General features: G+C 46.5%; 2 protein-coding genes across 4 annotated transcripts in view; one reads left to right on the top strand and one right to left on the bottom strand.

Annotated features, from left to right (window-relative positions):
* The window catches only part of tmem117 (transmembrane protein 117), a 31,878-nt gene that overhangs the window by 6,358 nt on the left and 11,964 nt on the right, over window positions 1-13,556 (top strand). For all 3 annotated transcript variants that reach the window (XM_029841499.1, XM_029841500.1, XM_003967631.3), the window contains exon 3: window positions 10,724-10,856. In XM_029841499.1, coding sequence (XP_029697359.1) covers window positions 10,724-10,856 — 133 coding nt within the window. The remainder of the gene's footprint in view (window positions 1-10,723; window positions 10,857-13,556) is intronic.
* LOC105419093 (twinfilin-2-A-like) lies at window positions 1,106-4,113 on the bottom strand. The gene is made up of 5 exons (XM_029841504.1): window positions 4,029-4,113; window positions 2,230-2,310; window positions 1,964-2,142; window positions 1,437-1,532; window positions 1,106-1,336 (listed from the first exon to the last, which is right to left on the bottom strand). Exons 1-5 carry the CDS (start codon window positions 4,051-4,053, stop codon window positions 1,280-1,282), a joined length of 438 nt encoding a protein of 145 aa, XP_029697364.1. The 5' UTR covers window positions 4,054-4,113; the 3' UTR covers window positions 1,106-1,279.

The following is a 13,556-nucleotide window of genomic DNA, read 5'->3' as shown; positions in this document are numbered from 1 at the left end:
CAGGAGGGAATATATTGCTAATCTGTCCAGCCTCACTCTTACTTTAGTTTGCTGGGAGTTGAAACTCTACCAACGTGGTCAGAACTGAAGCCACTTCTTGGTTGAATGAGAACCTACAGTATATAGATGTGCTTTTACCGCCCGCATCCAAAAATCTTTCACAATTCTTATTGGCTGCAAACATTTGTCAGTTTTACAAGTTCCAGAGTGAAAAAAGACCTTAATATGGCATCTTCAGTGGACCACTTTTGACTGAAAAGGTGCCAAGCTTAAATCTCACGATAAACCAGCGTGTCTACAGCCATGAACTGATTCATTACTCATTTTAGTGCCCCCAAAAAGACAGAGATCCATTAAGACAGCCAGTTGAAGCACTCTCTCCCAGTATGACGTCTGTGATGGAATTCTCGTCTCCCCCTTGGACATTCTTGGTTTCTCTTCAATGGGCACACCTCTGTATTTCAACTCAAGTCTGGATATTATTGTACAATTATTGACTTGATTATAACATCTGCAATTATAGGAGAGGGCCCCGTACTCTGAATAAATAAAGATTCCACAGAGAAGTAAGTGATGGAATCTAAATATGCCTCCAAATTCAGGTTTATGCTTCTGGATCAGCCTTCAGAATTTGTGGAATGTCAAATATTGTAGTTTTTGTTTGAAGTTGTGTGACCACAAAAAGGTTTGACCTTGGAAGTATGTCCTGTATTTTTGTGATTTAAATAGATTTCAGTATCATTTTGTAATATTGGCCAATTCTGAAGCTGCCCAGCTCTCTGGTGAGCAGGTAGGATGAAGAGTGATTTATATACTGCCTTAAAAAGCAAGATTTCCACATTTAATGGTGATTCCTGCAGTCCTTCCATAATGAAGCAGCCAGTACACACAAATGTTCTCCGCTATTGTGTCTTTTCATAAATCTCATTCGGACCAGCTGAATGGGATCTCCTGACAGGTTATTCGGGGTTTTAGGAGCTACCTGTGCCTGTTTATTCAGCCACTCAAGGTTGTGTTCTGTTGAAAATTGCTGGTCACGTGACCTTTTCAGATCATCTTAAGATCAGTCTTTGCATTCAGAGATGAATCCACTTCAACACAAAGCTCTGACGGTAAAGTTGTATTTTTTTTAATTATTTTTTAAATTCTTTCATCATTTGCTGACCAGCTGTAAACCCGGCAGCACCAAGAGCCCGTTCAGCCTCCCTGATTTGGCGTTCAGTCCTCGGTGATGCTTTTCTCAGCTGCAGCTGCTCCATCTCACCCAGTTTTAGCTCCTTCAGTTCCTCTTCTGCCAGTCAGCCAGGATCCTTTCAAAGCCACTGACTACCTCATCCTGGGGGGGCACAAAGAAAATAATGGTGCAGAGTTAGTAGAGCCGACTCGCCTGATGTCGTTTTATTAAGCAGTTTTGGGATGTGAGAGGCGACACCGACCTTTGTCTCAGGAATGAACTCTCCGAAGATGAATCCACTTCCAAACTCTTCCCTCAGTTTGGCACTTGAAGACACATACGTCATTTTCTCTCTCACCTGTTGAATTCAATATTGAGGAAAGTTAGTTTGAAACATATTCAGCCTTTTTCCCCCTTTTTTTGAACTTACTTTTAAACAACACACAAACACACGTATCCACAGGCTAGATGAGCATATTACAAAAGAAAATGGAGATTATCCAAGTATCAAATAATGACAGGTAATAATAAAATCAGCTCTGCAGTAATGTTGTTTATGATTGATGAAGGTCAGAACAAAGTTGATGAGTAATTTATGCAGAAATGCAAGTAATACAAAAGGGTTCATATTACTTTTTCTAGGAGAAATTAAATAGAAATAGCAATATAACCTAAACATGCCCCTCCAAATCCTTACCAAAATAAAAAGACAAAAATAGGACAAAGAAGTAAATATACAGGTAAAAGGAAGGAAAAAAGCAAAGCTCCTCATCGTCTTGGTGTTCTTACAGGAGTCTGGACCGGGACCCAGCACAGATAGACCCACTGGTAGTCCCGGTTACCAGGGCAACCCAGCCGGTACAGTATGTAGCAGCTTGCGTCATCGTCCAGGAGCGGCAGTACAGCACTTTCAATGTCTTGATCACGTGACTCTGTGAATTCCTTGAAGGAGCCCGCCCACAGCTCATCTGCAATACATCATGGGAGTGAAGAAGGTTTCCACACTGGACTCACGTTGATCAGCCACCAGGAACGGACACTGGGGCACCACTTACTTTCCTGAATGATGATTTTGATGACTCCATACTTGTCTCCATTAAAGAATTTAGCAAAGAGGTCCTTCAACTCCTGCCCCACTGAAAGAAAAGGGACATTTTAATCTCATTTAGCCGACTGAATATAGGTCAGTGTCATTTGCTGCTGTAGACCAGTGGTTCCCAAACTGTTTCCAGCCCCCCCCCATTTTGAGGTAAAACTAATATCACCCCCCCCCACTGGCAGATCTCAAGTAATTACGTTCTTTTGCAAACATGCAAAGCTTCACTCTTTTTATATTATTCTCAGTCTTTTTTTCTTATTCTTGACCTTTTGGAATCATGGGGGGGGGTTAAGCGCTGCATCCCATCTGCATATGGGTGAAGGCAGGGTACACCTCTGGATGAGACTCCAGTTTAGTATCTTGCTCAAGGGTACCTCGGTGGTGCTCTGAAAGTATCCTCCCACGACTACCAGAACACCTCCAAAGTTTTGTCCGCACCGGGGCTCGAACCGAGAACCTTCTGTTCCTCACTCCTCTCTGTCCCTACTCTCAGAGGAGTCCCCAAATCCGTGCACTGCTATGAACATACAGCTCAATATAATCTGATAATACTGCTAACTATTATTATAATAATATGCACAATTTATCACATGATTTATGTTATTATCTTTTCCAACCTTACAGGAAAAACTAGGGCTTATGGTCACCTTTTTAAACCATGTGTATCAACATTGGTGGCTTTCAGATCATAAATAACACACAAAAAAATGTGATCCTGCTAGACTTTAATGTCTATTCTTGAAGTCCTGCAGTGTGTTGTCCATGTCCTGCAAATTTGGTGCATTTATTTTGCTTTTAAAGTCTTATTTTATTAATTTATATTTATAAAATTTATATATATTTATATATGTACATGCTATTGTTGGCCCAGAGCCCTGTTGCCATTACACCTGTCATCTTGTCACGTCCAATAGGATAGAGAGTACCGGGTTCCAGAGTGAAAATGGCACAATGGTGCAGATGATTGTGTAAGCATTGTGCGATGTGGTGTCCCAGTGTCCCGAGCTATGGGATATTAGGCCGGTGGGGTACTGTGACCTTAATGAAAAGGCACTAAGATGAAGGGAGATCCCCAATTCCATGATGGCGAGAGCCGGCTGTGTTGAAAGTGGTAGAAAAGTGTGATTTTTCTTGTCCTATTTACTCCTAATTGGGACGTCAGTCAGGTATTTACGGTGAAACTCTGACAGCTGCATTGATACAGATACAACTGCAGCCTACAGCACCTTCACCCAGCCGGGTACAAGAGCCAGGAAGAGAAATCACTTCCTGTTTGGTGGCTTTGCAATTTGTGGACGGCGCGGATGCTTGTGCCCTGCCTCGCCCTGCTGCGCCCTGCCACCCCCCTCCCCTGGGGTGGCAGCCCGTTCTCAAGCGCCTGGCAAGGAGGACGGGCTGTCAGGAGACGGCAGAACCACACCCGTCGTTCTCAACCAGCTACACCCTAAGAGAGCCCGTCCTCTGCCTGCTTAAGTGGCCTCCGCTCCTGCTGACCTCGTCATCAGCAATGATCAGACGCTCGACAAAACGCACATTTGCTCGCACACAGAAATACACAAACAAACAAAAACCCAGAGAACCCAAACTCAAATATTTGGGCTGCAGTCGTAACACTAAAAAGTCACTTTACAATATCTGGGCGCTGACATGACGCTTCCTTCTCTGTGCATGAACCAACGCTCATCTTGCCACCAAATAACCAATCAGACAAATGCTCAAGAACTTTAGACTCCAAAGCCAAAGAAATGCAGCTACCTGGAACATCCATCCCTTTAAACATGATGGTTTTCTTCGGAGAGACGGGTCGGTGCAGCTGATCAAGGCGAAACCAGAGCAGAAATGCAGGAAGGGAACTACAGCGACAAGACACGCCCACATTGTATCGTTACCAACATCTTGACCCACAACATTCTCAAATCACACCACAAGTCAGGTAAAACTATTCAGATACGTGAGTATGATCACAGTAGCCAACAATCAGCCAATGTGTAGATTTTGATTGGAGGTCAGGTGTGAGTCCCAATTTCAACAGATAAGATTCATCATTTTGACAATGTCAGATCTGTCACATCTACCTCAGGTTCAAGTTGTGCAATCAAATAATTCCAGTTTAAGCTTGTTTGTTTCCCTGACATTGATGTCAGGGAAACAAACAAGCTTAAACTGGAATTATTTGATCCACTTCCAAGTCTCTTAGTCTTATTTATTCATATTGACATTCAGAGTACGAGGTGGATCACGTGACAACCAAGAGAGGCCTCTCAAAGTCTTGACCGTGGGAGTGCGTTCAGCATTTTTGTGATTTCAACACTAATATCGTAAATCTGTGCCGCTTCAGCAGTTTTCTCACCAGTGATTGATCGTAAACAGCATCGTCGATGTGTCCTTTCCTAGATTTTAGTGGGCTGTCAGGGAGGTTTATCTGGATCAGAGCCGAGTGCAGCTCACCCTGCATCCAGGTACTAATGCACGGCATAAACCATTGGGACCATAGTGTGTGTTCACGTGCACAGAGTGTGTTGGAGAGGAAAGCTGTGAGGCTGGTATTAACTGCTTACATCATCCAGGCCAGGATACTGGTGTGAGCTAGAATAGATCCATCACACTGGCCCACCTTGTGTCCCTCCCTGAGCTGGGTTCTGATGCTGCCCAGCTCTCTGGGCTGCAGGCAGCAGTGGGAGCCCTTCAGGATGGAAGCGAGTGATTTATTTTTACTGCCTCGCAGGTCATTTCAGCAGTCCCTCCTAACAAACTGAACATGCTCGCTCTTTTTGCAAACACTTGAATCCCTCACACACACACACACACACACACACACACACAGAAATTAGCCCTAAATTCAGCCAACAGTTCTACTTTGAGACTGCGCCGTACCTCTTTCTTTCCTAGATATACTGTGCGTGCACCGCTGCCTCCGGACCAGAACCCCCAGAAAGGCTCTCTGCTAATGTGTTCTTATTCCATTAACTCATTTTGTCTGGATGACATCATATGTCAGGATAGATTGGGATCAATGAGAACATTTGGGGGTTTGGGAGCTACCTGTACTGTTCCATTCAGCCACCCAAGGCCGTGTGCAGCTTTGTGAAAGCATCACTCTTTGAGTTATTCACAGAATAAGTCCCCAATTTAGTGCACCTCTAGACACATACATCATATGACCATACAGCTAATGATGATTATTATAGTATGCATAAACTATAACATCTTGTGTCACATTTTATAGTCGGACAGGAGAAAAAAAAAAAAAAAAAAAAAACACAGGGCAACGGTCACTTTTATTAAACCAACATTGGCGGCTTTCAAACAAACAAAAAGCAACATTGTTCCTGCTAGACTGACGCCTACTCTTAAAATTCTGCACTCTTTTTAGCTGCTGCAGATTTGTTGCATTTAATTGGACTCTAATTGGACCGAGGACGTGCTACTGCTGTGGAAGCGCGCACCACTCGGCCCAGAGCCCTGCTGTCGCTGCGAGTACCAGGTTCCAGAGAGGAAACAGCACAGTGGTGGAGATGGTCGTCTAATGTGGGGTACTGTGACCTTAATAAAAAGGCACCAAGATGAAGGGAGCGCTCCAGTTCCTTGGATGGTGAGAGCCAGCTGTCTTTAAAGTGGTAGAAAAGTTTCTCCTCTTTACTCCTAATTGGAACGTCAGCCAGCTGGAGCCTAGAGCACATCCAAACAAACAGGAAAATCCTATTTACTCCTAATTGGGACGCCACTCGGGTCCACGCCTGATGGTGTGCCTGGTGGAGAATCGCAGGTGTGGTGCTGCCGTCTCCTGTCTGCTCAAGTGGCCCCCGGTCCTGCTGTCCTCGTCCTCGTCCTTGCACCGATCACATGTCACTTCACGATATCTGGGCGCAGACTTGACGCTTGCTTCTCTGCGCATGAACTAACGTCCACCAAATACACAAGAACGGCACACATGGAAGCCAAAGAAAAGCAGTTACCCGGAAGATCCATTTGTGCAAACATTGCGGTGTTGGTCGGTGCAGCTGATCAGGTGAAGTGAACTGGGCCGAGGAAGCGCCTCTGAGCTTTATACCAAACCCCTGCTGGCCGAACCTTGGTACTGCAACTATTGTGCAGGACACTCGCTGCCATGAGATACTCTGATGACCAAACTACATTACCCAGTGTGCACCAGTGCTGGCAGCACACCTGCCCCTTATTTTCACTCGTAAGGAGTCCTGTGAGTGAAGTGTGCTAGAAAACCTGTAAAGCAACATTTAGGGCTTATAACAGAACCTGATTCCAAACCAATCATTTGGGCCCAAAGTACTGGATTTAACAATGAATGGGGGATGTTTTAAAGTTGATTTATCCCCCGATTTTGTGATGAATGAGACCATTTCTGGTTTTTGGTGGTGCGCTCTCCAACGGAGACGCCAACAGCTTCTGGTTATTTAAAGAGAGTTCTGGATGTTATCATGTGTTTGTATCAAAGCGCAGTTCAAGGGAGGTTTTCAGTCTGTATGAGCTCGAGATGAATCCACTTTAACGAATCCCAAAGGTCCTGCTGGTAATTTCTGATTTTTGTTTCCTTTTTAGAATTTTCTCAAAGACCAGGAATCCTATACAACAACCATAATGCCTGCCCTCGTCAGTTTATTGTAGCACTCTTCTCTGCTACAGCTGCTACAGTAAACTACTCATGGACCTTCTCTATAATGGAAACCTGAAATCCTCATTTCCCTCACATCCTGCTTTATTCCCCGTATTAATGTAATATATTCACCTCTCTCTCCAAGGCTTTGCTGCTCCTAAAAAGGTAAATTGAAGGGTAATTGTGAGTCAACAGAGTGCTGTTGTAACTGGATTAGGAGCTACTTTGCATGTTATTACCAGCATTTATATTCAGTCAAATACTGACGGCCCCTCTTAGCTCGGGTGATTTATTTATGTCTGCAGAATAGCACCAAGGCATAAAGAAGAGACCGTGAAGCTCCGTGGATGGCCGTGCCAGCAGTGAGGAGCTTTTTAGATCGAAAATGTTCATCTGTGGGATTATAGGGTGAATTATTCAGGCCGCTGGCGGTCCTCAGAACGTCAACATATATGCGAAAGCATTACAAAGCATCATTTGTTTTAGGACTAATGTAATAAACCAGCTAGCAAACAAGGACAGAAGCAGCTTGTTGAGCTGAAATGGATGATTCATTGGTCATGCCACAGTAATAAAATGGTAATGACACGAGAGGCCTCCTGGAACAGGTGAATTGCAGACTCTGGCACAGTCCCAGATCTCCATGGCCCACTTTAGGTGCTGCGGCCTCCCCACGGAGCCACTTGTGTTGTCACTTCCCACCTGTGATTTATTATCCACACACTTAGTGTGCTAGATTACACACTGGAATCTGGCTGAAGCGCGGCTCCTTTGACCGACAGATGTGCGATGAATGGAGACCTGTTTTTGTACTCCCTCTGCTCTGCAATGAAGCTCAATATTTCTGGATTGAGTTACAGCATCTGGGAGGTAAAGCGGTGGCTGCAATGGAAGAGTTTGGGTGATTTTTAATGACGGCTAGGCTGGGGCAGTGGTTAGCACCGTCTACTCAGCGAGATGAAAAGGGTGGGGTGGAGGGACGGATGGACGGGCTACCGCAGGTTGACAGCAGGGGGAGCCAAAGTCCCGCTCACTTTGCATCTCTTTTAAATCGATTCAGACCACTTTATCTATTCCAACAAATTTTTAATTCATCCAAATTTTTTCTCTTACGTATGTGCCGCCAGAGTAATATTACATATAGCATCATATGTAATAATAATGGTATAGCTGCTTCACTATATATGCATGTATATATGTATGTAATCTATTATTACTCATTTGTTTAAATTCCTCAACCTCATGTTGAATATTGTGTTATTTAAAGGCACAATAGGAATTACTCTTGCCTATTTCAACTGTGTCTTCCCTGTTGAGGAGCTGCTTTATAGTAAAAAGAGACAGTCATCACGCCTCAGCTTGCCTCCAATTCTGTCCACCAGCCATGGACACACACACACACACGCACACACACACACACACACACACACACACATGTGCGTGCTCGCATCCCCCCAGCCCATCTGACTGTTTGACTAGGTCTGCCAGAAGACTAAATCAAATCAATGGGAAAACATCTGACAGACGTAAATAACTGCTCACCACGGGGTGTGTGTGTGTGTGTGTGCGCGTGTGTGTGTGTGTGCTTTGGCGAAGGTTTACATATTGGACCGTGTTTCTGCCACCGTGGCTCCTGTGTGTGTGTTCCTGCTGGTTGATTTAATGAATCCGAGCATCGCTGAATTATTGCACGTGATAAAAAACAAAACAATGTCGGGAGGTTTCTGATGGAGAGAAAGTGAGCAGGAGTGTGAGCAGCACACAGGTGTGTTGGCGTGTCAACACTAGATGGAGACACTGGTTCAGGATTGGTTCCCACTTGGAACCCTCCTGAGGAGACAGAAGAGGGTGGAGATGATCTCATTTCAGACCGCTGAGATATGACAAACTGTCGAAATTAGTATTCAACGTTTAGCGCCATTTCGGGAGATAAGATCTGTGAGTGGCCTCAAGTTTGCACGTGAGAAAGCGGAATAAGAGATAAGCGTTTGCTCTCCTGTCTTCTGTGGTTTAGTGTGTGTGTGTGTTCATGTTGTGGCTGCCTCGGGCCCCCGCAGGGCCGGGGCGTCCTGCTTGACAGCTCTCATGAATCACCTCTTATCAGGGCTTCTCCATCAGTGGGAGGTGTTGGGACTCAAATGACTTGGCTCAAAGGTCCTGAATCACCTCCTGGTTAAATCTCGCCCGTGTGGCTGGACGAGGGGACGGCAGAGCCGCCTACAAGTCCGATACACTCACCGTGCTCCTACATCTCAGGCAGGGCTCATTGGCATCCGAGGCAATTAAGTTCATCCATGCAAGTCAATTCAATTATGCATCTGTGATGAGCTTTGAAATACCACAGAAGAAGACATATGGCGTGGCCTCACAGGAGGCCACTCTGCTGTTGCACCACAGTTTAAAAAATGTTGAGCTTTTAATTGATATTAATCAGAATCTTTTCCCTCCCCACAAGGTTCTGATGGGTAAATAATCATAGCTGCCAACTCAGCGTGAGGGTTTCAACCGCCTGGCGAAACTCGCTTATTGACTCGGCGAAGACCTTTACCCCAACGTCTTTGTGCGCTCGCAGTGGGGAAACTAAAAGTGAAGAAAGCGAGACTGAACAGCATGTAAAACGACTGGAGAATAAAGTAGGCGGGCGGTAATGAGAAAATAAATGGAGCATTCTGCTTTACTCTGTGTGTGTGTGTGTATGTGTGTGTGTGTTTGTGTGGACACAATGAGCTCTCTGAGGAGCCGTAACTCAAAGGGATGCTGAGTGAGCTGGAGGAGAGACAAACAAAGAGTTGTTCCTGGGAAGATGGACGCTCCTGGCGCTGGATCACAGCTCGTGGAGCCCAAACGGAGGGAGCGCCTTGAAGTCAAAGCGTTTGCGTGTGTGTGTGTGTGTGTGTGTTTAAGAGAGCAATATAAAAGCAGTACAAATACAGGTACAGTGTGTGTGTCCAGGCTTCCAAACAGGCTGTCACAACCAGTTTGTCAGGTGTCCTTGACGCAGGTGACATGGTGAAAATGATGCTTTCGGATGCCTTCTGGGAATGTTGGACTCTTTGTTCCCAGCTCCCTTAATATAACTGACCCTGATAATTCAAGACAATCAAGCCCGTTCTCTAACTTTATTAAAAATTCAGTGGGCTGTATTGTATCTGAATAATGCAAATCCCTAATGATCCAGGTCATAAAGACGCTCGGAGAGAAGCAGGCAGATTTATGTAGCAGTAGATCATGTCATGGATTTACATTCCGCGCACCTAATTGCATCACACGTGATGTTTTCCAGACATCCCATTCCGGCTCGTTCTTATGCAACGCTTTATTTACCCACTCGTGTGAGCCTCTCAGTTGGGGCTCCAGATTAGTGTGTAGAGCAGCCAAACGTGTCTTTGTGTCGGCTGATAAGCGGCGGCGGAGCTGAAAGGCTAAGCTAACCGCCACATAATAATGCGCGTTGCCTCCATGATTCCTGCCGCTGCCAGAGGACAAGCTGCTGCCACTGTGTCGTCAATTTGAATCCAATCTCATGCTCTGCCACGGAGACATTTTTTCCCCCCTGTAATTTGACTCCAGAACCGCTCACAAATATTTGTCAAAATAGTCAATATTAGCATTTGCAACGGACGCATGCAGGGGTGTATTATCAGGTTTTTAAGGAAATTCTTTAATAGTGACCTCACTGTGGTCTTTAATCTTCATTTTTAATGCCTAAAGGGCAGTGTGGGACAATATTGATCAATGTGACTCGTTTATTTACTTTAATTTTCCATCCGTTGTGCTGCTGCACGTCAGCAGGTTGAACCCCCCACTGACAGCAGTGTCCTTTTCACGCTCCCTTTAGGTCGATACCTGCGCCTGAAAATGTTCCGGGAGGATCATGGCTCCTGGATGACCATGTTCTTCAGCACCATCCTCGTCCTCTTCATCTTCTCACACATCTACAATCTTTTCCTGCTGATGGCTGGGAACATGAAGTAAGCCACTCAGTCTCTCCCGCCTCCCACCCCCCTGCTTCCCGTCCGTCTCTCTGCTGTCAGAGCCGCTCTGCTGCTCCTCTTTTCCCGACGTGATTGATCCGAAGGTCTCTCCCGAACAGAGATTCAATCCCAGTCGGAATAATCATCCCAGGCTTTAAATCACAGCTATGGACAGGCGGGCGAAGGGAAGTAAATCCTGAGCGATCACCCTCAGTAGCCAGAGATCAGGTGAAAACAAGATCTTTTTACCACATCTCATCTAGATTTGTTCCATTCCCATCGGCTTTACCTGCCCGGAGTCCAGACTGCACAGCAGATCCCGGCACCCACACATCAGCTCAGCGACAGGAATCCATTTACGCATTTACAGCGTGTCGGTCTCCAGGACGGAAAACGAGCCCGAGACGCCGTCGAGACGTGCGCTGATTTAGTTTCCGCTTGTTTCTGTTGTTTAAGAACAACAAAAAACCCGACGCGTCGACTTAAGTTGTCAAGATGGAGAGCGCCACTGTAATGGGATCTGTCCACGCCGCTTTTCCATACGAGCAGTAAGCACCAACTCCCCATAAGGCGCGGTAGATGAAGGCTGTTAGCTCACAGGACAGGTTGTTTTCCCATGGCCAGAGGGATGAGCTTTCATTATCGTCCCATCTGTCACTCCTGCCGACATCAGCATCCATCTCCTTCACCTTCCACTGTTGGCTGGTGAAAAAGTAAGAGAATGGCCAAGTGGGCCCGCCGAGACGCTGGATGTTGCTTGTTCAGGGAAAACTTTCATCTGCGGGCGCGCTCGGTGCATCTGTCCCCACCTCTTCTGCTGCTCCTTCACATTTCCCGGCTTAAATGTCACCTCAAGGCTTTCCTTGTATTTTATTTCCTGCCTTGTCAGCATGCGTTCCACTCTATGACATTTGGATGTTAAGTCAGAATAGACAGAAGAGAAGCTAATTTTGAGAAAAGATTAGAGATTAGACAGAATTTTGAGCCATACAGAATGTAAAAATCCCACAGTGGGATGTTGAATTATAAAGAGCAGCGACTAAACCGCTAATTAAGTGTTAAAGTGGCTGACAAAACACTGAACCCTTTTGCTTTGGAGCCGTAGAGCCTCGCATCTACAGACAGAGGGCGCTGTTGGAAAGCCTGTGAGCACTCTCCCCCCCCACCCCCAAGTTACCTGCTCCTTTCCCCCCTCCCCTCCCAGGTCCCGGCTTGTTTTCTCTCTGCTCCTCAGTGCGTCCACAGAGGACCCGCGTCCTGCCAAAAGCGATTAGCGTTCACGTCTCTGCTGAAGACCGACGTGTAAGAGCAGTGTTCGCACTCCACCAGGAGACCCCTCAGAAGATCTGACTCCGCAGCTGAAGTGACTGAGGAGCTTGTCGGGGATGACATGGGAGTGGGAGACATGCCTCGCGGTGACGACGCACCGAAACTTTTCATTTCTGGGTTACCCCCCCGCCACCCGATCATCTCACCATGATTGGTCCTTGTTGGTCCTGTTGTCATGCCCCTCTGTAACAATCACTGTAGTTAACTAGAACATTTGCAGGAACATTCTATACAAATGTTCTTGTCATGCTTGCCGGTCCTTCTTTGACCCAGGCTAATTTGGGCTCCACCCATGGGGTAACTCGAGGGGTAATAACAGCCCCAGACCCCTCCTTGTGTGAATGGGTAATCGGTGGTTGTGGAAGGATGTGACAAAGCTGTCAGGTTTTGTTGAGTGCCACCCACGGACGAGAACTCGGATGGCGTGCTCGCAGCAGTGTGGAGGAGGAGAACGCCTCCTGGAAACCTTTAGGACTCAGGGAAGTGCAGAGACGGCTCAAGTCGGGGATTTACACTCCAGACGGAGGCAAAAATCGGCCCAAACCATCTCATCATATACTTAGTTGGATATGTGCGAAGCATCCATAATCAATACGCCACATACAAGCATATGGAGCACGCGATCAGAAGGAGCTTTGTTGGCAATCCCTGTGTGAGAACGTCCACGGGAGCAGGTGTGCATATTTCATAGGGTTGGGGGGGGGGTGACATCTGCCTGCTGTTCTCAGGCTCATTACTATGCCTTCACGTCCTTCGACCTCTCAGCCAAACTTGATCTCAATTTAATTGCAGACAGCGACACCAGGAGATGATAAGCTGTTCCATCACAACAGCAAACAAACACTGATGCCAGATTAGATGCCGTTCTTCAGATGGTAACTCAGGTAAAATGGATCCATCCGAGCCGCTGTTTCCCACCGCCGCCTCAGGGTCAACAGGTCTCAACATCACACCTGGCTGGTGTCGCACCGAGCAGGAAAAGATCGTCCATCACGGCTCCGCGGGGGGATGGGGGGGGGTAATCTCCACTTGTTACCAAACCCTCATCTGGGCTATTTGCATTGCCAGTGCCAGATTAGGAGGGGGGGTGGGGGGTTTTAGTGAGGAAGCATGCGGCCGTGACCGCCCAGGGAGGCTGACCAAATCGTTGAGGTTCTGTCATCCGGCACGGGCCCAATTCCCGCCATTTAACTATGCCGTTACTGGCAAAAATCAGTCTCTAATTAGGCAGTGTTATTTAATTAAGATGGCCCCACGCTTGGCGCGCGCATTAATCACAAGCAATTTAGAGAGTGGCGGCGGTAGAGGAGAGACGGAGGGAAAAGAGGGGCGGGATCGGAGCCCGTGGCGGGAAAAGGACGGAGAAGT

Source organism: Takifugu rubripes, chromosome 9 (assembly GCF_901000725.2).
Source record: "Takifugu rubripes chromosome 9, fTakRub1.2, whole genome shotgun sequence".
In the NCBI taxonomy this organism is placed as follows: domain Eukaryota; kingdom Metazoa; phylum Chordata; class Actinopteri; order Tetraodontiformes; family Tetraodontidae; genus Takifugu; species Takifugu rubripes.
This window is presented reverse-complemented; position numbering and strand designations above follow the sequence as displayed.